The sequence below is a fragment of the Panthera onca genome, chromosome E1 (assembly GCF_046562875.1).
Source record: "Panthera onca isolate mPanOnc1 chromosome E1, mPanOnc1 haplotype 2, whole genome shotgun sequence".
Lineage (NCBI taxonomy): Eukaryota > Metazoa > Chordata > Mammalia > Carnivora > Felidae > Panthera > Panthera onca.
In genome coordinates, this window is record NC_138352.1 from 19,630,898 (window position 1) to 19,656,006 (window position 25,109).

At 46.8% G+C, this 25,109-nt stretch overlaps 1 protein-coding gene across 4 annotated transcripts in view; it reads right to left on the reverse strand.

The window, feature by feature from the left end:
- The window catches only part of MYH10 (myosin heavy chain 10), a 130,103-nt gene that overhangs the window by 73,304 nt on the left and 31,690 nt on the right, over window positions 1–25,109 (reverse strand). For 3 of the 4 annotated variants that reach the window (XM_078437773.2, XM_078437769.2, XM_081791165.1), the window contains exons 5-6: window positions 11,351–11,453; window positions 4,873–4,965 (exon numbers count right to left, since the gene is read on the reverse strand). In XM_078437773.2, the coding sequence (XP_078293899.1) occupies window positions 4,873–4,965; window positions 11,351–11,453 (196 nt within the window). Of the gene's footprint in view, window positions 1–4,872; window positions 4,966–10,723; window positions 10,754–11,350; window positions 11,454–25,109 lie in introns of all 4 variants that reach the window. The other variant, XM_078437767.2, reaches the window with a different exon arrangement.

Sequence of the window (25,109 nt, forward strand, 5' to 3'; positions counted from 1 at the left end):
CAACCCGAGGTGCTCAGGAGACACACCGATGGGCAACTGTGGACAGACCGGGAGTACGTTCTGGAAGAGCGACCCACAGGGCTCACTCCAGTCTGGACACCGGCTACGAGTCAAGGCGGAGTCCGGGAGGATTTTCGTCGTTGCGTTTCACGCCCCCGCAGCCGGGAGGTTTGATGGCACCGTAGAGTGACAGAAGACGGAAGGAGCACATTCTGAATAGAAAAGGTTCCATTTGGAACACGTTAAAGCTGCGAAAACCACGAAGACCGCCAAACGGCAAGAACGAGGCGGCACCACAGGGCCTGGCAAAGGGCAGGAGCTCAGTAATGAGCCGAAGTGCACGAGATGGAAATTCCGGAACATGTGATTAAAAAACGGGCCTACACGGGGCCGTCCGCTGACGCCGCGAGAAGCAAAGCATTGGTGGCGGCAGCACCCACAGAAACCTTCACAGGGAGGCTTCGACTTAGCTGAGCTCCCGACAGCCCGTGCGGCCACTCACTCCGCTATTTTTTTATGGAACCACTAAAATCAACTACTTTTGTAGCTTGGTGCGGTTAACGCCTTTGGATAGTTTAGTAGCTAGCTATGCTATTTCTCTGAAAAATCCTATAAATATCAATATGAAGTTGACTTCCTAAGAATTACAGCCCAAAGTCAACTATTTTATTTTTATTTTTTTAAATGTTTACTGAAATAGCGCATGAGTGGGGAGGTGCAGAAAGAGGGAGACAGAGGATCTGAAGCGCACCCTGTGCCGTCAGCAGAGCCCAAAGTGGGGCTCCAACCGACAAATCGGGAGATCATGACCTGAGCCGAAATCAGACACTCAACCAAGTCAACAATTTAAAGACATTTTTGTTTCTCAGCTGAACTAGCTATGTGTAGGAACACTGCCTTAATGAAAAATATTTTAAAAGATAAGCTTTAAAAAAAATTTTTTTTAAGTTTATTTTTGACACAGAGAATCTGAAGCAGGCTCTGCACCCGCAGCACAGGGCCCCATACAGGGCTCGAACTCACAAACCATGAGATCATGACCTGAAACCGAGAACTGGATACTTAACTGAGCCACCCAGGTGCCCCAAGAGATTAACTTTTAATAGAATAGGCAGAATAAGACCTTTGGGAGGTGGAACTCTAGCTCAAACAGGGTTTATTGAGGATTTAGACTGGGTAGGTATTCTTGCTGGCAGGATCTTGCTAGAAAACAACCTAAGAAGTTCTTCCTGCCAGTAGGATGTAAAACAAGTTCCTACCAGAATTATTTACATGCACTTTCGGAACAGGATGCATAAATAATAAGCTTTAAGGAGACTTGTGTATAGTAATTACTTTGCAAATAAATTTTGACAAGCAATTACTTTGATTCAGACTCTAATTAAAAAAACATTTTTAAGGTATATTTATTTCTGAGAGAGAGACAGAGGACAAGCAGGGGAGGGGCAGAGAGAGAGTGGGAGATACAGAATCCAAAACCAGGGTCCAGGCTCCAAGCTGTCACAGAGCTTGATTCAGGGCTCGAACTCATGAACCGTGAGATCATGACCTGAGCCGAAGTTGGATGCTTAACCGACTGAGCCACCCAAGCGCCCTGATTCAGACTCTAATTTCAAGAAACAAGCTGGAGCAGGATTTTTCAACCTCGACATAATGGACATTTGGGGCTGGATAATTCTTTGTCGTGGGGTCCATCCTGTACACTGTTGGATGCTTAGCAGCATCCCTGGCCTCTACCCATCACCGAAACCAAACAACCAAAAATGCCTCCAGGCACTACCAAATGTCCCCTGAGGGTCTCCAATTGAGAACCACTAATCCAGAGTATTGCAAATTACAGATTATAACCTGCCTTTGTCAATACGGAAATCTCTCTAATGATGTATGTGCGGCAGCCAACCTCTGAGATGGCCTCAGTAACCCCCAACCTCCAGTACCGCTGTCATTGCGCAGTCCCCTCCCATGCTGTATCAGGGTTGGTCTCTGTGGCCAGCAAACTACATCAGAGCGTTGGCCCATGACTTCTAAGATGGGAAAGAACACTGTGTGGCTTCTGTCTTGCTCTCTTGGATCATCTGCTCTTGGGGACCACCAGCTGCCATGTCATGAGCACACATCCCTATAGAGAGGTCTTTGAGGTGAGGAATGCCTTGGAGGAACTAAGGCCTCTTGCCAAAAGCTACCCGGGTAAGTCTGGAAGAAGAGCCTCCGGCCTCATCAAGCTTCACGTGACCGCAGCCCTCAACAACAGCACCTTCGTGGCACCTTCACGAGAGATGCCGAGTCAGAACCACCCATCACATGGAAGCGGAGATGATCCAGGTTTCAAGTCACCAGGGTTAGGGTAAGTTGTTACGCAGCAACAGGTAACTAATACGGAATCATATTTCCACATGTCCCAAACGTACAAACGCTGGCAGGCACATGGGTCCTTACTGCTTAGTAACGCACTCACTATAGTCTTTACCAAAGGACCGGATGGCAGCAATTTATCTTTTTTTTTTTTTTAGGTTTTTATGGATTTGAGAGAGAGAGAGAGAGAGAGTGCGAGACAAAGCAGGGAAGGGGCGGGGGGGGGGGGGGAGGGAGAGAGAGAATCCCAAGCAGGCTCCATGCCATCAGTGCAGAGCCCGACGTGGTGCTTGAACTCATGAACCACAAGATCATGGCCTGAGCCGAGATCACGTCAGATGCTCAACCAAGTGAGTCACCCTGGTGCCCCAATAATTTCTTTTCCAGGCAAAGATGAGACAAACAGGCACAAAACAGTTTCTCCTGAATTTAAAGTGTGGCTTGGGGCAGGGGAAATCAGAAAAGACTGGTAACTTGATTTATGTAGTAAAATAAAGCATTTTCCACTAAGAAATCCTTGTAAATCTGCATGGAGATCCACATACCAAAGCTGGTAGCTCACTGTGTCTTCTATCCCGTGATACAGCCACTAAACGCAGGGCTTTCGGGAGGAAGAATTGAAGATTTAAATGTGGCTCAGGCTCAGTGCTGATGGCCCAGGGGATGATAAAACCCTATAAGTGAACCTCAGCTTCCCCAGATCTTTTACAAACCCCAAAGTCACAGCTATGCTTTCTCCTGACACAGGCGTATTTGTTACTCCACTCTGTCCATAAAAAGCTAAAATAATGACCTAATGAACTTGGATGAAGCGATTATCTTACTAGGAATAAACAATACTCCAAACAAATAGGTTCCTGTTTCCTCCATAATGTGGAAAGCCTCTCGCACTCGAACTACCTCTTTGGGTGCCATGGGCTGAGTCGTGTCCCATCTCAGATTCTTTAAAAAAAAATTTTTTTTTAATGTTTATTTATTTTTGAGAGAGACAGAGGATGAACGGGGGAGGGGCAGAGAGAAAGGGAAAGACAGAATTTGAAGCAGGTTCCAGGCTCTGAGCTGTAAGTACAGAGCCCGACGTGGGGTTCAAACCCAAGAACTGCGAGATCGTGACCTGAGCCAAAGTTGGATGCTTAACTGAATGAGCCACCCAGGTGCCCCCCACTGCCTCAGAACAGGACTATATTTGGAGAGAGGGTTTTTACAAAGATAATTAAGTTAAAATGAGGTCACTGGGGCCCTAGTCCCACACGACTGGTGTCCTCACAAGAAAAGAACAGGACACAGATGCACACAGAAGACGGACCACGTGGACACCGGGAGATAGCCATCTATAAGCCACAGAGAGGGACCCCAGAAGAAACCAACCTTGCCACACCTTAACCCTGGACCTCCAGCCTCTCAAAGAAAATCAAGGCAGTCCTACCAACTCATACAGAGGGTTAGCTAGCTACCTTCGGGCTCAATGGGTCCTCTGTGATTCCATATCTGGCTGCTTCCACTAATCACACAACCCAGGCCATCAGAAAATCAACATGAACGCCAGGACTTCACATTATACTCAGAGTAAAACAGTATGTCACCGTGATACTAGATTCCCCCAGATTATCCATGAAGGAGTCATTAGTAAAGTCTCTTTTGATGCGGCCTTGAATTGTACAAATACTTCTAGGATGGGAGGAGGGAGGAAAAACATAGAATTAACTCTAATGATTTAAGTAGAAATAACTGTAATTGAAGACCCTCTCCAATCTGTGGAAAATGGTTAACTGAATCTTGAGGACTATAATTCAAGGCAAGGAGTTTACAGCAGGCACGCCCATTTTGCTGGATATGATTTTAGAGAAGATTTGGCACTGACACGTCAATAGGGCGTAGCTGGACAGGGGACATACCGCTTAGGAGAACAGCCTCATGCAAACGGTCACAGCTGGTCAAACGGAGGAAGAGGGGAGAGCTTTCCAGGAATTAAGAAAGCCCTATTTTCATAGAGGAGTATTTTTATAGAGAAGTAATTTTGAGAGAGAAGTAATCGTATTGTCGCATTCTTCTGACATCCATATCCCCGGAGAAACAACAAGTATGAAAAGGACAGCTGACTACACTGAATGCCAACTTGGTTTGTGGAGCGTTTACGTTCCCGGTACTGTGCTAAGTACTCCACATGCATCCTCATGTAAGCTCTGTGCCCACTCGGCAGCTCGTATTGTAGACCATCCCCAAAGACGAAGAAGTTCCGAGAGGCTACCTGATCATCTACCCGTACAATACACAATTACATATGCAAATACAGGATTACAGTTACTTTCACGTTTTTTCCTTTTTAAAATGCAAAACTACTAGAAGATTGCAAATTACATGTGACTAATCACATTTCTACAGGACTGTATCATTCTGTACCACATCCTTTATTAGCCTCTCCCTAAAATCTAGGAAGACAAGTACTCTCTTTGTTGGATCACAGTAGACATTTCACTAAAAATCTGAGAAATTATAAGTTTCGGGTGCTTTTATACTTACAAAACGAGATGAGTTATCATTTTTCACGGTCTTCGCGTTTCCGAATGATTCCAGGATTGGATTCGCTTGTAAGAGCTGCCGTTCGAGTTCCCCCTAAAAGACATTACACGTATGCACACACACACACACAAATAAAAGCAGATTAGGTTAATCTAACATCTTGACTCCAATCCTGGGGTGGGGGTGGAGTGGACAAAACAATAAACTTCCTCTCTTCCTCAGTGTTTTCATTCTGTTTGCCATCTCGTAACCTTTGTGGCTTTATTCTCAGTCATATTAGGCTCTGCTAAAGGGAAAAACAGCATGTATAAAGTGATCGGAAGGGGAAGAAAAAGTCACATTAAACAGCAGATCAATTTGAGGGCAGGGCATGTAAATTAGGCAGAGAATTTTGAAAAGAAAACAAACTGGTTTTCATGAAATGAAATTCAGCTTGACACTTCAATTAAGGACATATTAATACTTACACTTCTGTTTATTTTTATACTGCCTTGCTCCAATGACTGAAGGCAGACAATTCTAATAACCACTATCCTAGTGGTGGATGTGTCATTTTTCCAAGGGTTGCACATGATACCCTAATGATGCCGACAGGATGATGTCCTCACTGACACTTTCAGGGAGGATGGAGATGGGGATGCTGCTGACTTTTGCTCAAATTTAACAACGCTTACTATAGAGTATGTGATAGAATATAGGCTTTATGCAGTGTCTTTACTTATGTGCAAATTCGGCTAGGAAACAGGTTCCACAAACAAAAGATGTAAGTATATTAATATGTGCTTTAATCATGACACACAGTAAGAAGCTGCATGAGAAAGCAAGATGCTATTTCTGGCCACGGAAAGCACTACAAAGTGGTGGTGTGTTCCTGGAACGTAATTTTAGAGTGTATCATAGGAACTTCGATACATCTGCTTTTTCCAAACACAAAGCTTACCCCTGTATTTTAAAATACCACAGTCAGTATTCTAGACCTAAAGACGGGATGTCAAACCACTAGCAAATGTGATTCTCTGAGCAGAGGGAGAAAAGGATCCTCCTGCAAGGATCTTAACTACCGGCCAGTTGCTATGTGAGCGTTGCATGATGAGATCCAAAAAGAACAAATATAACACCATACATGGAGTTGGCGTTTAACTCTGGAATTGGACTCCTTCGCTCCGTTACGAGGGTGGGAAAGTACTCCGGAGGCACAGGACCCAGTGAGATACGCTCCCCCCACAGGTCTGCCCTCCAGCACTGATCTGAACTGCCCAGATCTTCACAGGTGTTGAGTGCAGTCTGCAATGGTGTTCAACTGAAACCAGGCAGGAACCAGTCCCGTTAAGACCTGCGGGATGAACTTCCTTTCCTGGCATTTGATAATATGCTCCCTGTAGCGTTAGTCTCCCAGGTTATGGACTTCACATTTCTGCTGTAAAGCTTCCTAAACATTATAGGCTTCCCAGGGTTCTTAAACGTGGTATCCCGGCAACCATTTTTAACAACTGAGAGGCATCATTAAGGGGCATCGTTCTGTAATCTAACAAGTGCCCTTCCCCTGGTCAGCAGTCGCCCACATCACTGTGCCCACGGCTGGCATCTTGCAAAGCCCTGGGTGTACGAGCTCTGCAAAAATCAGGCTCTAGAATGCTTCTTGCCTCACTCAGCCTGTGATCAGAATGTAGAAACCGTCAGAAAAACACTGAATTTTCCTAAGTGGGGCACTACCTTTGCACTGAAGATCTATTGCTACTTAGATCTAGGAACTAGACAGAATATAGATTCCTTAGAATTACACACTATCATCCCGCCAAATCCTAATAAAAATAATTTCAGTGACATTTCACCTTTCAAATGTTTTCCTAACTTGGAGGTAAAGTATTGCATATCCCATTTTAATACTCCCTAGATGTGGCTACAAGGAGTCTTTTCTCTGTGTGTGAGTGCATGTGGGTGTGCTCATGTGTGTGATTTACGGATTCCATCCTTTCTCCTGCTGGCTTTTAATAAACTGGCTGTATCCCCTGAACCTAGCTCAGTGTCAGGTCAAAAGGATGCTCCGGGAGTGTTTGCTGAATGATTGTGGCAGCAGAGGTCCTGAAATATTCTAGCAGCATTCGGGAGGGGATGGTGCTGAGCCAAAGTTGGCAGGAAGAATCGGGTGAAGGGTCCGCACTGTCTCCATAGAACCTGCCGACTGGGCTGCTTCTGTGTCTCTGCTGTTGGGGTCACTATGTTATTAGCAGGGTTTTCTCCTAATGGGCTGGTGACATCAATGGGACCAAGCAAAGCTCTCAGTAACTCCTCAATGAATCACAAAAAGCTTGAACACAAAACTGTCATCGTAAAGCACACAAAAAGGGTCTTAAATTAAGAAATTACCGCTGAATTTGATCATTTCTGTGCTGTGCAATTTCACATTTTGATTAAATGGCGCTAACCTCTCTCAACCAAATTATGAAGCCGGTTATAAACCATCAGGGGACAGTGACTAAGTGCTAACCCTTCCACCAGAATTGGAGGAGCAGTGGCCCTGGTTTCGATTATTCTATATGATAACGAGAAAGGTCTTTGGGAATGTAGGGGAAACTAATCAGCATTAGCTACTGAAATTGTTTTTACAGTTTTAAGTATTTAGAATTAATTCTATGATGCTTTAAAGGTCTACCAATCATGATGAAAACTATACCCTTCCGTTTATTATATGGTATATTAATACCTACCTATGATATGATAGAGGAGGAGTTTGAAGTTGGTAAAAAAAAAAAAAAAAAAAAAAAATAGAGAGCCCTTTGAAAACTCTAGTTGAGCCAGCAAGGCTGGGGTTGTGCTGGGCTTTGCGGGCATGACTGGGTACAGATGTAGGTGTCCCAGGGCCCACAAGAGGGCTGAACGTGGGTGGCAACAGCTCGACGTCACGCTGAGAACCAGACTTTGTCTCAACTGGCAGGCTTGACTTTCTGCACTTGGGCCTGCTGTCACCATCCTCTCAGTTTGAGGCCGTTCAGAGCAGCAGACAGGAAGTCATCTGGAAGCTGCCATCCAGAGGTGGGGGACTCGCTAGTTGGAGGGGCAGGCGGGCTGGCCTGGAGGAGTCCTTCTTCGGGGACGGTTAGGTTTTAGAAATCACTGACTGGTGTTTAACTCTGCCCTAGATACAGGCTCTGGCGTAGCACTGAACGCTGTGCCAGACTCTTGAGGGTCTGTAACAGCGACCTATGGTGAGGGAGCCCAGCACACAGACTGCCTCCAGCTGGCTGGGCACAAAGCCAAGTAGGATTTGAACTTGGTCATAAAAAGTGTATCCAAAGTTTGCAGGTAAACACTTCACGTTTACTGCTTAACCACTGTGGCCCGAATTCTAAAAAGTGGTTTCTATTCCTATTTCCACAATAATGATTAAGTTTTAAAGGTAAGCACAAAAGCCTGCCCGGATGGCTAAAAGAGACATGGACGTGTGCTGGCAAGGAGATGGGGGCACCCTCATGCACTGCTGGTGGGAATGGAGGGCGGTTCCTTCAAGCGTTAAACCGAATACTACGGTAACCCAGCTGGCCCACACCCAGGTGCCTGGCCAAGAGAATGGGAAACACAGGTCCACACAAACACTACGCACAAATGTTCCTGGGGCATTGTCCAAGATGGCCCCCAAGTGGAAACAATCCAAAATGTCTGCCAACAGATGGATGGATAAACACAGTGGGACCTACCTACCGTAAGGGAATACTGTTCGGCCAAGGAGAGGGATGGAGTACGACACGGATAAACCGTGCAAACATCACGCAAAGGGAAAGAATGCCAGGATTCCGTTCATGTATCCTATGCACGACAGACAGATTCGCAGAGACAGAAAGTATGTTGATGATTTCTGGGGACTGGGAGGAAATGGAAGGTGATTCCAAATGGCTTTCTTTTTGGGGGGATGAAAACGCGCTCAAGTTGACTGCAGGGATAACTGTGTAACTCAGTGCAGTGAAAACAACAACGCCGAACTGTATGAATGTGTGAAGTTTATGGCGTGTGAATTAAATTTTGATGAAGCTGTTAAAAAAAACAAGGAATGAGCAGAGAGAGAGACAAATAAAGGACTCCCCAAATCAGGAGCCTCGAAACGCCTTCCCCTCCCTTGTTCTTACAACACATACTGTGTCTAGTGACAAAAGGCTAGAAATGTATACAAATGGTTCCTGGGTGCCTAAGTTTTGCCTGTAACGTTCAATGTAAATTCACAAACCAGGGATGTCAAACCAAATGAAACACCTTGCAAAGTACAGACTGCTTGCTGGCAGTCATTCTCAAAATGGGGTGAGGGGGTGCCCGGGAAGGGGGAGCGACTGTGGGCAAAGAAGTCATTTCTCGACGGGACCCTCTGCAGGGTCACTGCCGCCCACAAGCATCTCCTAGTCCTCAAGTGGGCTGGGAGGAAAAACCGAGGACCAGTGTTCTTCTCAGTCTTCTAGAAACACAAGCACAGCCCCCACCGGACTAGACTACTATTACAATAAACATGGGAAAAGCAGCCCCAGAGATCTGTGCAGAGTGAGTTCATGCAGCAGGACATGCAAATCAATGACGGAGGGAGGGAGGCATGGCCAGAGAAGCTGTCGCTGCCCGTCTTTGGGAAAACGTGCCCCCTGTCGACGGAGCCGACCCAAAGTACAGTCCAGGGGTAGGCATGCTACTCACACAACAGCGATCCATTCTGTGGTTTAAAATGACATCGAAACAAAACGTTAACAGTAATGGTGTACGGATTCCGTGGTGGAATTTGGAAAACCCCGATCTGTACAGTAGTTATTTAATGCTAATTCACTAGTGACCCAAGTGCACATTAACAGGTCATTTTAGCGAGTACCTCAAAGACACAGAGAAAAGCTAATTTCTGGTCTAGAGGTTCCTTCTGCAGTCGGCAAAAGAGCCTTTAAATGTCCTCTAGGACAACAGTGATTCCGTGAACCCTTCCTATTTGTATGAATGATCTGCTCTCTACAGCTGAAGGAGAAGACAGAACGTCATAGGGCCTTAGTCAGCACAGCTTTGCTGTCTGAGAACATCTTGAGAATTTTAAGGAGGGTTTCTGAAAATCTTGTCTATAGGACTATTCCTATAGACACTTAAGAATTTCTTTATATTAGTAAGTCATTTCTAGAACATTATCCTTTCCTGCTTCGTATTAGCTCTGTTTCATTGTCTTGTGGCAGACAGCCAGACTGAAGCCATCCAGTGCCAGGGAAAGGGTCAAGTCCAGGACAGATGTCCCTCTCCTCCAGGGTAGCAGGAAAGGCTCTGTCTATGGCTGTGCTCTGTGGAGCCTGAAGGGGGGAGCATTCGATAACAGTAAGAATAACACTCCTCCACCACTTGCCCTGGATAAACAAAGGATAACTTTACATATTATATCAACAAGGCCCTCAGCTTAAAATACATACGGGCCATAAAAAACTTTATTAGAAATGTGTAAATCCAAAAAGGTACAACTTTAGAGTTGCAGCCCCAAACTCAAAAATTTAACGTACGGCCCAAAGCGAGGCTTCTGTGTATTTAAAGAAAAATTGAAATCGTTCCATCTGGCATTTGACACACGAAACCCTGAGGGTTCAAGGCTTCATCAGCAGGTGATTCAATGTCATGATAAAAAGGGTAGAGAAATATTCAAACTCGTCTCGAAAACACATTTAAAGCCAAAGGGCATGCTGCTGCTCGCAAAAGATGATGTCTCTAAGCAACACATTTTCAAAATCAAATTTTCTTTTTTGCGGTAAATTTCACTCACAACTCCCGGTATTTGTTTCTAATAGAGACTCGATCTAGAGACAGAAATTAGCGCAAACATTCAAGACTAAGAAGCATAAACAAAAGCACTTGCCTGATGCTTCACTGGCTTTGGCGATTCCTGCTGTTTGTTACAAACAGATAAACGCAAACGTTAGCGAGTCTGGGCCTTTCCCTAAGCGGTGAGCCACATCTAAAGCACCACATGACCGTCCATCTCAGAGCTGTGACAGCGGATCTGGCTGGCGTTCCTCAGGGATCAGCTGCCACTTGGGCAGATTCAGGATCACTGACCCCCTTTTATTTGTACCCCTTTTCTATCATCGACTGCCCCCAAATTTCCATCCTCGTCTCAAGCTTCTATGGCCAGTGGCAACAGCCTGTGTCCATGCTCAGAAAAGACAGCTAAAGACCCTTGAGGACCATCTTTTGGTGGAAATAGGCAATCTTCAAAACACTGCTCTTCGATCGTTAACCATTCCTCCCAAAGCTTTGCAAGAAATCAGGCTTCAAGCCGGAATCGTAATTCTGGTTGGCCTGTTAGAAAACCTAGGTACTACAATTCCCTCCTGAGCGGAGGAAGTTTCTGGGTGGGAGCCGTGGAGACAAGGGGGCGGTCAGTTCCAGCAGGACACTGAGTAGCTGTGCTTCCTTATTCTGGTTTCTGCAATCGTAAAAGAATAAACCGAGGCATTAAATGAACAACGGAACGAAAACTTACAGGAATATTATGGTCCTTCCGTCCTTTGTGCGAAGAAGCGACATGAGCAAGGTACTGAATGACTTTCTTAGTATTTTCTGTCTTCCCAGCACCTGATTCACCCCTGAAAGAAACAGTAACACGGGCTGTCTTAAAGAAAGCAGGGCGTCCACCTTCCAAAGTTGTAATTAACAAAATTAAACGGAGTTGGAACAAGAATTGGTAGGAAATAAAGGGGATGTAGGATAAAACCGATCGGCAGAAGTCAGAAAATTGTTATTATTTTTAAATGGTATTAAATTACCACACACTTTTTCCACCCCCTGGAGATGCCATTGAGACACAGGGAAATGTTCAGAGTGCTGTGTGTTTTTTTTTCAAGGAGTTTGGGGGTTCCACCAGAGAAGCAGCATTTATCGTAAGAGGTCATGAAAACATTCCTCAGCACCAGAAACCCATCCACCGCTGGGGATTTAATCTGAAGGAGCTGAAGACCTCTGGGCTGCCCCTTGCTGCTCAGGTCCAGGCAAGGTTTTCTCGCTCTTCCCCCAAAGGAGCGCACGAGTGTTCCTACAGCCACAGCACCTTGTACATATTTTGTCACATCTCCTCAGCCACCTGCCGGCCTCGCATCCTGGGCTCCTGGGGCAAAGGGCAGGACCCCGTGCATGTGCGTCTGTTTACTGTGCATTTGTGTTTATTCGTGTTAGTTTTTTTTAATCCACGGGACCTCGTGCAGTGCTGACCCACAGCCACTATGCAAGGTGTAGAGACAGTGAACGAACACCGTGAATTAATTTTGTGATGAACCGGGACAGATGCCACCACTTTGTATGCTTTACATTTTAAAACAAGGCTGGCACGTTTCAAAGGCTGCTTTTGATTTCTACTCAAGTACCGATCTTGAAATTCAGGGAAGCTTCTGGACACACAGTGCTACCTGAGTTCTGGACTTTCTGTTCAAATATCAAAGGGTCCCTAAGATCGGATCAAAGTAAACCTATCTTCACAATCGATAAAAATCTCAATTTGGATTGAAGTAGAAATTTTGGGGGCGCCTGGTGGCTAGGTTGGTTAAGCATCCCTACTCTTGATATCAGCTCAGGTCATGATTTCACGGTTTGTGAGTTCGAGACCCATGTTGGGTTCTCCACTGACAGTGTGGAGCCTGCTTGGGATTTTCTCACTCCCTCTCTCTGGCCTTCCCCTGCTCATGTTCTTTCTCTCTCTCTCTCAAAATAAAAAAATTAAACTCTAAACACACACACACACCCCAAAAAGCCCCAGTGATTCTTAAATCACTGGTAAACTGTATAAAAAGATAAATAAAAAATTTCATTATCTAATTAGATGTAAAAAAAAAAAAGCCTCAGGGGGGAAAAAAACAAAAAAAGAAAAAACCAGGGCGCCTGGGGGGCTCAGTCGGTTAAGTATCTGACTTGTGGTTTCAGCTCAGGTCATGATCTCACGGTTGATGAATTTGAGCCCCACACTGGGCTTTGAGCTGACAGCGTGGAACCTGCTTGGGATCCTTTCTCTCTCTTCTCTCTCCCTCTCTCTGCCCTTCCCTGCTCTCTCTCAAAATAAACAAACTTAAAAAAAACCCTCCTGAAACCCCAAAATGTTAATACACACATGGCCGACTAATAATCCTCTAAACCCGTTGTACCCAACCCAAGCCTTGGAAGTCTAATTTTTCTAACAAGCTCCGACCCTTTCTGGAAAGTGTGCTCTGAATTGCACTATTTTTGTCCACAACTTAAGTATGTCAGTGGGTTTACTGGCTGCATTATTTTCTCTGCACCCAGACACCTACAATCTCAACTGAAGAGGCAATGGGTAAAGGGAGCCCCACTGACCAACTAGTTGTATGGCTTTGAGGAAGGAAACGGTCTCCTCCGGGCCTCCATGCCACCATTTGTAAAGTGGAGGAACTGGGAGCACCGGGGGGTCTCGGTTGGTTAAACGCCCCAACTTAGGCTTGGGTCACAATCTCACAGTTTGTAGGTTCGAGCCCCACGTCGGGCTCTGTGCTGATAGTGTGGAGTCTGCTTGGGATTCTCTCTCTCTGTCCTTCCCCTGCTCTCACTTATCTCTCTCAAAATAAATACACTTAAAAAAAAAAATCAAGTTGTCTCTGAAGTTTATTCTTTCAGATAAACTTCAGATAATTGTTTTGTCACGCCTCACTCATTTCTTGCCCAATAAATAAAAAAACAAGAGACAGAATTTTGAATTAAGTAACATTAACATACTTTTTTTTTTTTAATGGGAAAAGGTGTTCTGTCTCTCGGGTAAATTTTGTGTTTTCTATGCTCGCAACTATCAAGGACTGTGTTGGTCTTCTACATCTTTGAAATCCTGGTGCCCAGCACAGTAGGGCCTCCGTAAATACCAATGAATAAATGAATACAGGTCCTGCACATGTTTTAAGTTTATTCCTAGGCTCCCTTTTATATTTTTTATTCCTGCTATTAACATCCTTTACCTTCTACCTGGCTACCGCTGGCACCTGGATAAGGTAATACATTTTAATTCACTCATTCAATAAATACAAATCAACCCCTGTGTACTGGGCATTCTTCTTCTTTTTTTTTTAATTGTTGTTTTTTTTTTTTTACATTTTTAATTTAATTTTGATGGAGAGACAGAGCACAAGTGGGGGAGGAGGAGAGAGAGAGGGAGACACAGAATCTGAAACAGGCTCCAGGCTCCAAGCTGTCAGCACAGAGCCCGACACGGGGCTCGAACTCACAAACCTCAAGATCATGACCTGAGCCGAAGTCGGACGCTTAACCGACTGAGCCACCCAGGCTAGGCATTCTTCTAAGGGCAAGAGCTAGAGCGGTGAACAAAGTCTGCGTCCTCGGGGAGCTCAAGTTCAGGGGCAAAGACATAAAATAAACCACAAAAAACAAATAAGGGAAGCATAAGACATGAGGGACGCCATGAGGGCAACAAGGAGGCAGCTGGGGTTGGGGAGGAGGCAGAGAGGAGCAGAGGACACTTTCCTGGAGACTCGATGGTTGGGGGAGCCTCCAAAATGGGGGAGAACAGACCAGTGAAATCCGGGGGCGCCATGTTTGGGGCGGGGGGATGGAGACCCAAACACAAAGGAGTATCTTTGCCAGGAACGGGGCTGGTGTAGGAGCTGAGGCAACCAGCGAGGCAGAGAACCGCGGGGGCTCCGGATGCAGCAGGGACGGGGGTCGGGGGGGTGCCCCAAGTCACGGCAAAGAATCTGGATTTTATTCAAGCATAATTGCTCAATAGCTAGGATAGTGGTTTTCTCTGTTTGGTTAACTTTGTTTAAAATACTTAGTGCTTCAAGGCTAATCATGATGCTGGCGGCTGTTTTCAAACAAATAACTTTTCCCTTACGCCCAGAAATGAGCCTCTCGTTTAGAGTGATCATTACTTGTCTCGAAAATACTTATGATTGTTCCTTTTCAGCTAAGTCTTGCCTCTGTGGTTTCTCCACAAACTCCTCTCTATTGGACAGGCTTCGGTGTGTCCTTAAAGCATTTTGTTCCTTCCCGGTCACACTCCCCGGGCTGTGCCTCTCAACTGCTTATATAAACTCTGCCACATTTTTTCTACTTCGGGTCTAAGGTAACTCTGACATAGAAACTATCACTGCAAAGACGAATGTATTCCAATACCTCACTACTGAGGTCCCAAGAGGGGAGGTGGGGAACCTTCTATTCCCTGTCTTAAAATGTGGACAGTAGCGGGGCGCCTGGGAGGCTCACTCGGGTAAGCACTGGACTCTTGCTTTCAGCTCAGGTCACGATCTTGCGGTTCACGAGTTCAAGCCCCGCGTCGGGCTCCACGCTGACAGTGCGGAGCCTGCTTGGGATTCTTCCTCATTCTTTCTCTCCCTCTCTCTGCCCCTCCCCTGCTGTCTCTCTCTCTCAAAATAAATAGAATTAAAAAATTTTCAAATGTGGACGGTAGCTTCTCACATGGAAGACTTGCTGTGAAGAAAAAATACAGTTCATCTAAGGCACATAACTTGTATCCCGTGAACATCACCCATTACTGTGCACCCTTCACCCACCGTTCACGAAGTACCTTGAGTTTCTGGACTCCGAATTATTTTATGACTCTATAACGCTAGCGTAATGGTTAAGAATGTGGCTTACGGTATGAAAATGACCTACCCTACGTTCAAATCCTGTCTACCCCTTTCTAGCTCCGGTTAAGTGCACGGAAGGAGCCTAGCGCTGCCCCGGCCGAAAGGGGTCTCCCTCAGTGGCAAGAGTGCTAACAGCAACGATGAAGACAAGGGTATCCACAGAAGTATGAAAAAGAGAAAAAAAGCAACCCGAATGTGTGTGTGAAAGAGGAGGCAGGATCCACGGCACAGAATTCTTGGAAACAACTTTTTATAAAGGGGAACGAGCAGCACCTTTGTCCCGGCCAGAAGCGGAGGAATAAAAGCGGCTTGAACACATGTGAAGATGTGACGGAACTCAGAGGGGTCAGGAGAGTCCTCAGGGAGGAGAGCACAGAACACGACCTCGAAGAGCGAGGAGGACAGACACGAGGATCTGACCTCATTTCCGCCCACGAACGGTATGTACCGACGAAGCAGCCCTACCCTGGAGATGCCACAGGCTTCGCTGCCGGCCCACGGGGTGCAAGTACGAGGCCAACGACACACGCGGCACAGCCAGGAGCCTGCTGGGGGTGGGGGGGGCCCTGTGTCCTGCGCAGGACATCGGGACACATAAGACCCGGGGTGCCTCTAGGCTGGAGGTGTTCGAGTGTTCTAGAGAGGTCTGTGGCTTTCACTGGCTTCTCAAAGAGGCGTGCCATCCAAAACAAAATGTCAAAACCAACAGTACTGAGAAGCAGGGGGATGGACCACGAACACGTGATCCATTGTGGGCTCTTTCTTGGAGTTCCTTCTGGACCACGGGTACATTTCTCCAGCGAGAGACTCCTCCCCCAGATCTTAACTGCTTCTGTGTTTATTCTCTCTGGATGTTTGTGACATCAAATCCAATCTAGTTTCAAAAACACCCTCTGCCTGAAATTCTTGCTTCAGATGACCTCCGTCTGAAAACCAACAACACATGTACCTCCCCCCCACCCCCCCGCCGCCCACACACTAGCTGATGTTTTCCTGTAGTTCCAAAGCTCTGTTCTGTTAGAAAGCAGCTTATTAGCAAGAGCAGAGGTTTTATGGTCAAGAAGGGCTTGGGTTCGGGGTCCCTGGGTGGCTCAGTTGGTTAACCATCTGACTCTTGCTTTCGGCTCAGGTCATGATCTCATGGTTCATGAGTTCGAGCCCCACATCAGGCTCCGTGCTGACAGCTCAGAGTCTGCATGGGATTCTCTCTCTCTTTCTCAAAATAAATATACTTTAAAGAAAAAAAAGAAGGGCTTGAGTTCAGGTCCTCCATCGCGCTAACACCAGGCAGGGTCAGCCGAGGATAACGGGACACGTAATTGGGGCTAACGGGGCTACTGCAAAGATTAATGGCGCTAACACTTGCAAAGAGGCTAGTGCCCTTTCCTGGCGTATTTGCCAAGAACATTTTAAACTTCCATTCACAAGCTGATTTGCATACTTCTTTTCCCCATAATTTAGCTCCCATTGAGATGCACCTACAATAATCCAAAACTTCCCACAGTTTTAAGACTTGAGCATTTCTAAGACAAAGGATCTTCTAAAGAGGGCACAAAGAGCACACTGTGGTCCAGAGAAGCTGGCTGTGGGGTCGTGGAGCTAGTTCACGGGAGACAAGAAAGAATACCAGACTTCCACTGACAACACAATGGCTTTTCAAGTGTATACCGCACTGTCGCCTTAGATGTGTGGGGGTTTTTTAATTTTTGTTTTTAAATCAGTTTTAGACTTACAACAAAATCGAGAAAGGCAGAAATTTCCCATATACCCCTGTGCCCACACACGCATAGTCCCCTCTGTTATCAACATCACTGAAACGGGACATCGTAATCACCCAAAGTTCATAGTTTACGTGAAGGTTCACTCCACTCCAGGTGTTTGTGGTACATTCTATGGGTTTGGACAAACACGTGATGACTCGTACCTACTACTAGAATATCATGCAAAGGACGATCAAGTTCCTCTGTGCTCTGCCTGTAGTCATCGCCCCTCCCTTCCCACACCCCCGGCACCCGCTCATCTACTCACTGTCTCCATGCTTTTGCCTTTTCCAGAATGTCATATAGTTGGAACTTCTCGGAGTGGCTGCTTTCACTTACTAATACGCATCTGGGGTTCCTCGGTGTCTTTTTGTGGCTTGAGAGCTCATTTCTTTTTTAGTGCTGGATCACATTCCAGTGTCTGGATGGACCACTTTATCCATTCACCTGCTGGAGGGCATCCTGGTCGTGTCCTAGTTCGGGTGATTGTGTACGAAGCAGGTTTTCGTGCAGACCTAAGTTTTATTCCGATGGGGAAACGCTAAGGCGTGTGCCCGGTGGATCGCCTGGCCTTGCAAGAAACCACCACACTGCCTTCCAAAGCTGCGCCGTTTCGCTTTCCCACCAGAGACGAATGACCGTTCCTGTCACTCCACGCCCTCGCCAGCATTTGGCGTTGTCGCCGCCGCAGACTCTGGCCGTTCTAGCGGGTGTGTGCGGCTAGTACGTGACGTGGGGCATCTTTTCGTGCACTCCTTCGCCATCCACGTCATGTGCTGAGGTCTCTGCACCATTTTTTAATGAGGTTGTTTGTTTTCTTATTTTACATATTTCTGGTACATCTTGGGTAACAGTCCTTTACCCGACGTGCCTTTTGAAAATATTTTCTCCCAGTCTTTAGCTCACGTTTTCATTCTCTTGACGTTGTCCTTTCGAGAGCAGAAGCTTCTTTAATATTAATGAAGTCCAGCTTATTGTTTCTTTCACGGGTCATGTCTTTAGTCTGAAGGACTAGACATGGGTCACGTCTTTAAATATCAGAAAAAGCATCACCAGAGCCAGGGGCCTCCACATTTCCTCCGGTCGTATACGAGTTTTATAGTTTGGGTTTTACGTTTAGGTCTATGATCCGTTTTCTAGTTCATTCTGCGAAGGGTGTAAAGCCTGTGTCTACATTTTTTTTTTCACATGTGGCTGTCCAGTTGTCCAGCACCGTTTATTAAAGGGCCTCTCTCTGCCCCATGATGTTACCTGCGAGCCTCTGTCAAAGATCAGTTGACTGAATTTTGGGGTTTTAGCTATTTAATCAATTCTACCAATTTGCTGATCTTAAATTCTTAACACAGGTTACTCCTAGGCAAGAACTAATTGTTTTAAATCTAGGCGGGCTCGGTCAGCACCACCTAGTGTATTTGTATAGGACACATGAAATTCCTTAACAGTAAGAAAAAAGTCAGGGCGCCCGGGTGGCTCAGTCGGTTAAGCGTTCGACTTCGGCTCAGGTCATGATCTCACAGTCTGTGGGTTCGAGCCCCACGTCGGGCTCTGTGCTGACAACTCAGAGCCTGGAGCCTGCTTCGGATTCTGTGTCTCCCTCTCTCTCTGCCCCTCCCCTGCTCTCAGTGGGTGTGTGTGTGTCTCTCTCTCTAAAAGAAATAAATGTTAAAAAAAGTTATAAAAAAAAAAAGTCTTTAGGAAAAAAAAAAAAGAAAAAAGTCTCATCACATCCTGATGGAAGGCTAGTGTGGGGCAACCACGGTTTTATAATGGTTACGTTGCCAAATACACGTAAAAGGAGAAAAACTTGAGTTAACCAGCAGTTAGGAAGTCATAAATGTAAACAAATTACTCTCTAAAAACGGAGCTTAGAGGGCAGAATCATTTCCTCACCCACGTGGCTGCAGTGTGAATTTTAATTCTAATGAGAAGAGAGTCACGTTGACGAAACACTCTTGATAGGATCTCACCTCCAATTACGTGGGATCCAAGTGCATGGCTTTCTCAGGATAAAGGAGACCCTGAGTGTCTTTACTACGGAACATGGCAGGACGTGAGAACAATGAGCACACGGGGGGTAGACGCTTAACTGGGAGCCCACAATGCCCGGCCTGAGTCCGCACAGAAAAAGGCTGGCCAGGTGGTTGTAGGCAGATGAGGCCAGAGGGGAAGTTAAGATGTTCATCCTTTTGGTGGAAAAGTAAGTTCAGAGTAAATGATTAAAGCAGTAAAGGCTAAAGAGTGGCTATCAAACCACCTAGGTAGTAGATAAAAAAAAAAAAATGTTGCTTCCACCTGTGTTTTTCTCTGGGCTACTACGTACACAGAAGGACTCAACATAGAATAACTATTACGTAAAATTGACTAGTTAATCTCACGTAGGAAACTTAACCAGCTTGGCTGGGTGCTAAATTTGAAAGGATGCCAGTTACACGCCCTTGGACTTCTTTACGTGGTGGACACTCAAAGGCACCACAGAACATGCTACGGAACATCTCCTAGCCTCTCAGATCTGAGATACATTGTTTCCCATTTTTATATTTCTCAAGTCACAATGTAGCTTATAGTAGATATGAACAAGAAACGGGTTATTAAATATCACAACCAGTGGTATCCAAGAACAAAGAAAGCCTGAAAGAGGCTGAAAGAGGTGGGGGTGGGGATTTGCCAGGGAACTTTCTTCCAGGGCGACGGTAACGTTCTCCATCTTGACAGAGGTTCAGACGATACGAGTAACTCAGCAGAAGCAGATTTAAGCCTCGTGTATTTCATCACGTGCAAATCATGTCTCCAGAGATAAAGATATAAATATTGGGCTTTAGTTAGCGTTACCTACACTGCAGTGTTTCAGGGGAAGTGTGCGGATATCTACACTTGAACTTGAGATAAATCAAAGGAAGGGACTGATAGCCCATCAAAGTGGCATAAAAATTGCTTTATTTCTAATCAGCAGCCACAGAAGGAAACAGGATCTAACCTTAAGCAGAGCCTCCTGAAAATACACCTGCCACTGACCATCATCCCAGGGAGTCTCTGGATTGGAAAAAGACAGACCAAGAAGTGCAAATTCAGACAGACCAGGAAGTGCAAATTCAGCCGTTAGCATCATGAAGCCCGACAGAATCCTTCATGCTCTCTCCTTGAAGCCCTTGTCCTCCTTTTCCGTCAAGTTTAGTACAGAATATAGAAGTCTTTTCTCCTGTTACTCTACGGCCAATTAAGTTGCAATCCCCGGGTGCTGGACGCGAGGTGGGAAAGGAAAAATCTCCTCTCAACACAAACAAGAAAATGGATTGATGCATGGACAGAAGGCTGAGCAGGTCAGTGTATCACAGAATACAGTAAAATATTACTGGTAGAATCTAGGTGGTAGGTCTAGGATCCTGGATTCAAAATTCTTCCCATTTTGCTTTAGGTTTGGAAATATCCACAGTAAGATGCTTGGAAAAGTTAGAAGAAAAGAGAAGGTACTTGCTGATGGCTACTCTGTGCTCGAGAAGAGAAAACCAGACTAGGAGCCTCAGCTCCTAAATCCAAACCTATTAATTGATGACAAACGAGTCTAAAATGATACTAATTACAAGTGCCCACAGAGGGCACTCTGGGTGACAAAAGTCAATTAGCGTTCGCTAAGCTTTCATTAAGTCCACAGCGGTCATCCCGAGTGTCTCCTGCTTCCAGACACTACACAGAGCCTCGTCGAGCATGGTCATCCAAGCTCCCAAACCACCCAGTCAAGGAGGAGAGGTCTCGCACCTGGCTCCCTGCTTACTGTTCGTGGGGTTGCCGTCCCGGCACTGCGGACAGACGACACACGGATTCTCTTCTTCGCTGGCCCACAAGCAGGCTGTAGCTCACCTCTCCTACACATCTGGTGGGGTTCCGATGCCTAGATTCCTGTGTGACTATTAACAGACGCTGCACAATCGACAATCAGCCTGGTCTCTGTCTCCTGGTGAGTCCTTGGAAAGTCTCTGTCATTCACGGTGGGCCCAGAGAGCTTGTGCTAATGAGGCGACTCACGGTGTTCCAGGACGGGCACTGGCCATAATTGGAAGACCAAGCAAATGGTTATAACTTTGGGCATGTGAGCCATGTGAAACCAGCCCAACATCCTGGGGGGGGAGGGGAAGAGCCAGAGGAGACGAAGCTTTACATTGGGGACCTTCCAAGACTTCACCCTCGCGGTCTCTTCTCTTGGTTGGCTCTGATTTGTCATCCTAGTGAAGTGTCAAATCCAAGGGGGTAGCAACCCCCAAATGTATAGCCAGCTGGTCAGAGGTACAGGTAGCCTGGGACCCCCTAAGGCTGGGGTCTGCAGTGAGGGCCCTGTGTGGGGGAGTGCACCCTGGGTAATCCGTGTCAAAATTGCATTGCGATGGATAACCGTGTTCTTTTTTTAAAGTTTTAAGTTTATTTATTTTGAGAGAGAGAGAGAGAGAGAGAGAGCGCGCGCGCGCACACGAGCAGGGGAGGGGCAGAGAGAGAGAATCCCATGCAGACTCTGAGCTGTCAGCATGGAACCTGATGTGGGGCTCAAACTCACAAACCGTGCGGAATTTCTGAGCTGAAATTAAGAGTCGGACACTCACCCAGGTGCCCCTAAAGATTTTTTTTTAAGTGTATTTATTTATTTTGAGAGAGAGAGAGAGAGAGAAAGAGGCAGAGAGAGAATCCCAAGCAGGCTCTGTGCGGTCAGCGCAGAGCCTGACGTGGGGCTCAGTCTCACTGTGAGAATCACAGAGTTGGCTGCTTAATCGACTGAGGCACCCAGGGGCCCCTGCAATGGATAATCTTTAAAAGACGCTTGCAGATCAGGTTCTAAGTAACTGTTTTTTTTGGAGAATACAAGCCAATGGAGGAAAAAAAAAAAGCAAGAAAAGTGAGACTATTCCAAAATACCGAATTGAAGAGACCTAACTAACGCAAGGAGTGAGCCTCGACAGGATCATCGATTTTAAAAGTTACAAAAAACAGGTTGAGAAATAGCACAGAAAATCAAACACAGACTCTGCAGTAGACAGGATGGAACCGACGTTGGTCTAAGCGAGCTAGCGGTCTGCGGTCCCGTGGGAACACCCTCGTCCTTGGGAGACACCTGCTGAGGTATCTCAAGGTGTCAGGAGGTCTGCAACTGACTCATAAAATGGTTACTCATAAAAGTTGTTTGTGGGCGCAGAGAATTCAGAGTGAAAGGTATATAGCCATTTAAGGCATCGTTCTTTCCACTTTATAGGTTTGAATTTTTTAAACACAAAAACTGGCAGAAATGCATCAGCAAAAGTTTAAAAAAGGGAAAAAATGAAGGAAATGTGGTAAACATTTTAAAATCATTGAGGGGCGCCTGGGTGGCTCAGTCAGCTAAGCTTCCGACCTCAGCTCAGGTCATGATCTCACGGTCTGTGGGTTCGAGCCCCGCATCGGGCCCTGTGCTGACAGCTCGGAGCCTGGAGCCTGCTTCCGATTCTGTGTCTCCCTCTCTGTCTGCCCCTCCTCACTTACGCTCTGTCTCTCAAAAATAAACATTAAAAAAAAAAAAAATTAAGATCACTGAAGCTGGGTGATGGGTTCACGGGGGCAATACACCATTCTGCATCCATATGAGTTTTAAGTTTCAAAGTAAAATGCCTCTTAAAAATGATGCCAGAAAGGTTTTTTCCTTTGAAAACACATAGGATCACCAGTTCCTCAAAGTTCTTAATCTGTTCTTTAGTCCGTTGTCTTGGTTCCTCCTTCATTAAGAGATTTCATTCTTTTGTTTGAAATTTTATCTATTTCCTAAGTAGATACTATGTTCAGAACACCATGCCAGGTTCTCAGGGATTATTAAAAAGCAGTCACGGTAAGTCAGGGTTCCTACCTTAATAAATTGCAAAACAAGATACACAGGACAGAAATAAGTAGACAAGAACTGCAGTATATACAAAAAAAAGGGCCCGATGAGAGAAAAATCAATGTGGGTTGGACCTTACTGTGTAGGGGGGTTCCAATTTTGGCATGTTCCTTCTTTTTTTTTTTAAGTTCTTTTTTTATTTATTTGAGAGACAGAAAGCGAGAGCAGGGGAGGGGCAGAAAGAGAGAGAGAAAGAGAGAGAGAAAGAGAGAGAGAGAATCTGTGCTGTCAGTGCAGAGCCAGACTCAGGGGCTCGAACCCATGAACCGTAAGATCATGACCAGAGCTGAAATAACCGTCTGAGCCACTCAAGTGCCCCAATTTGGGCATATTTGCTCTCTGGAGGGAAGGCACAGAAGTCAGCCAGGATCCACTAAAATGGGCCAGATAGTAGGTGTGGGACCGGCTAGGACAAGACAGAAATGTCCAACAACGTGACTAGAAACGGGGGCCTGAGAGAAGGGGGGGACACTGTAAGCTCTTGGGGCCTAGAGTCCTAAAAGCTGATGAGACAAGTAAGGACGCTGGGCGACGCATCCCGTCCACACAGGCACGAAGGTCAGTTTTGCAGTATGTTGAGTTCAAGCTGCCATCGGTTGGTTCTCTGCTTCACACCATACGCTCCGGTAACACCAAATCCTTGGAAACTGCCTGGTGCATTTCTCACCTGCCTTCCTCCACACCTGGAGGCTGCGCTGGACCACCCTGGTGCAGCCGGCACCGGGCTTCTTCAAGAAGCCGCCAGGGATCGTGAGAAGGAACAGGGTCTAGAAACTAACCCGGTGGGCACCTGCCCACCTGAGCTAAGAATCCACCGGAAGCCAGTACGTACCAGCCGCGGGCGCCGCCTGCAGAGACCCAAGTCCCCTCCCCCTTCCGCCACCCCGCCGCCCGCCCCCGAGAGACGGAGTCTAGGGGTCCCTCAGGCTCACAGCCCTGCCATCCTCGTCTGCGTTCACGCCCAAGACGTTGGCTCCTCTGGTCACTTAGGTCTGCTCGCGCTTTCTCCTGCTCCCAAACCCCCTTATTTTCTGCTCCCCCCTTTCCTCTGCACACTCTGGGACCCCCACTCCAGAGGAAGCAAGTCACCCACACTGCCCACCTCTTCCTCGAGTGCTCTGCTCCCTCCTCTGGCTGGTTTGCTGAATGCCCTAGTTCCCCCCCGCCGTCCCCAACCACTCCCAGGCAGCACTCTCAGGGGAGGACCACCCTGGTCTCCCCGCCCCCCCCAACCCTGCCCCAGACCCACGTCTGGAAGAAAGTCAGTGGCATCCTCCTCACTTACCATGATGCTGTTTCCAGACAAAGCCCCCGCCCTGCCCCACCCCTCCTCTCTGAGGTCGCAGCATCGGATTTATCTCCCCCAGGAAGGTCATTAAAAACAAAAACCTCCAGTCTTGTTTCAAAAAAGAAAGCACTTTTTATTCCCAAAAAACTGGGAGGGAGACGATCTCGGGACGAAGGACACCTCTAGGTGAAATCATGCCGCGTTATGAACGGCTGGCGCTACACGCTCCGTGATGTGTGCGTGTGACATCCCACGTCCCGGCCCCTGGGACCCCTCCTCCCTCCCCAGCTACTCACACCTGTGGCCACACCATCCGCCCTTCCTGTGCACACACCAGTATCCCGAACGTTAATCTTCGATCCCTCCGGACCCCAGCACTCGCGCCCGACCGCTCTGCTTCCTCCCAGCCACCCCCTCCCCTGTGCCGCCGTCCCACTGTCCACGGCGGTAGCTTCTCCTGCCAATATTCTCGATTCTCTGGCTCCACTGGTCCCCACTGGCCGAACCGGCCATCGCTCCCCTTTTGACGGACTGGACCTGGTTCGAGTCCGGCGCTCTGCTGGTAGATGGTCCACAACAAGGGCCCCGACTGTCTCGCGCCTCGTTCTCTCTGCTCCCTGTCGTCTCCCACCCTGACTCTGGCCTGGGCCGCATGTCTCACATGGGAGTGGGAAGGCAGCACACAGGACGCAAGCAGGCACTTG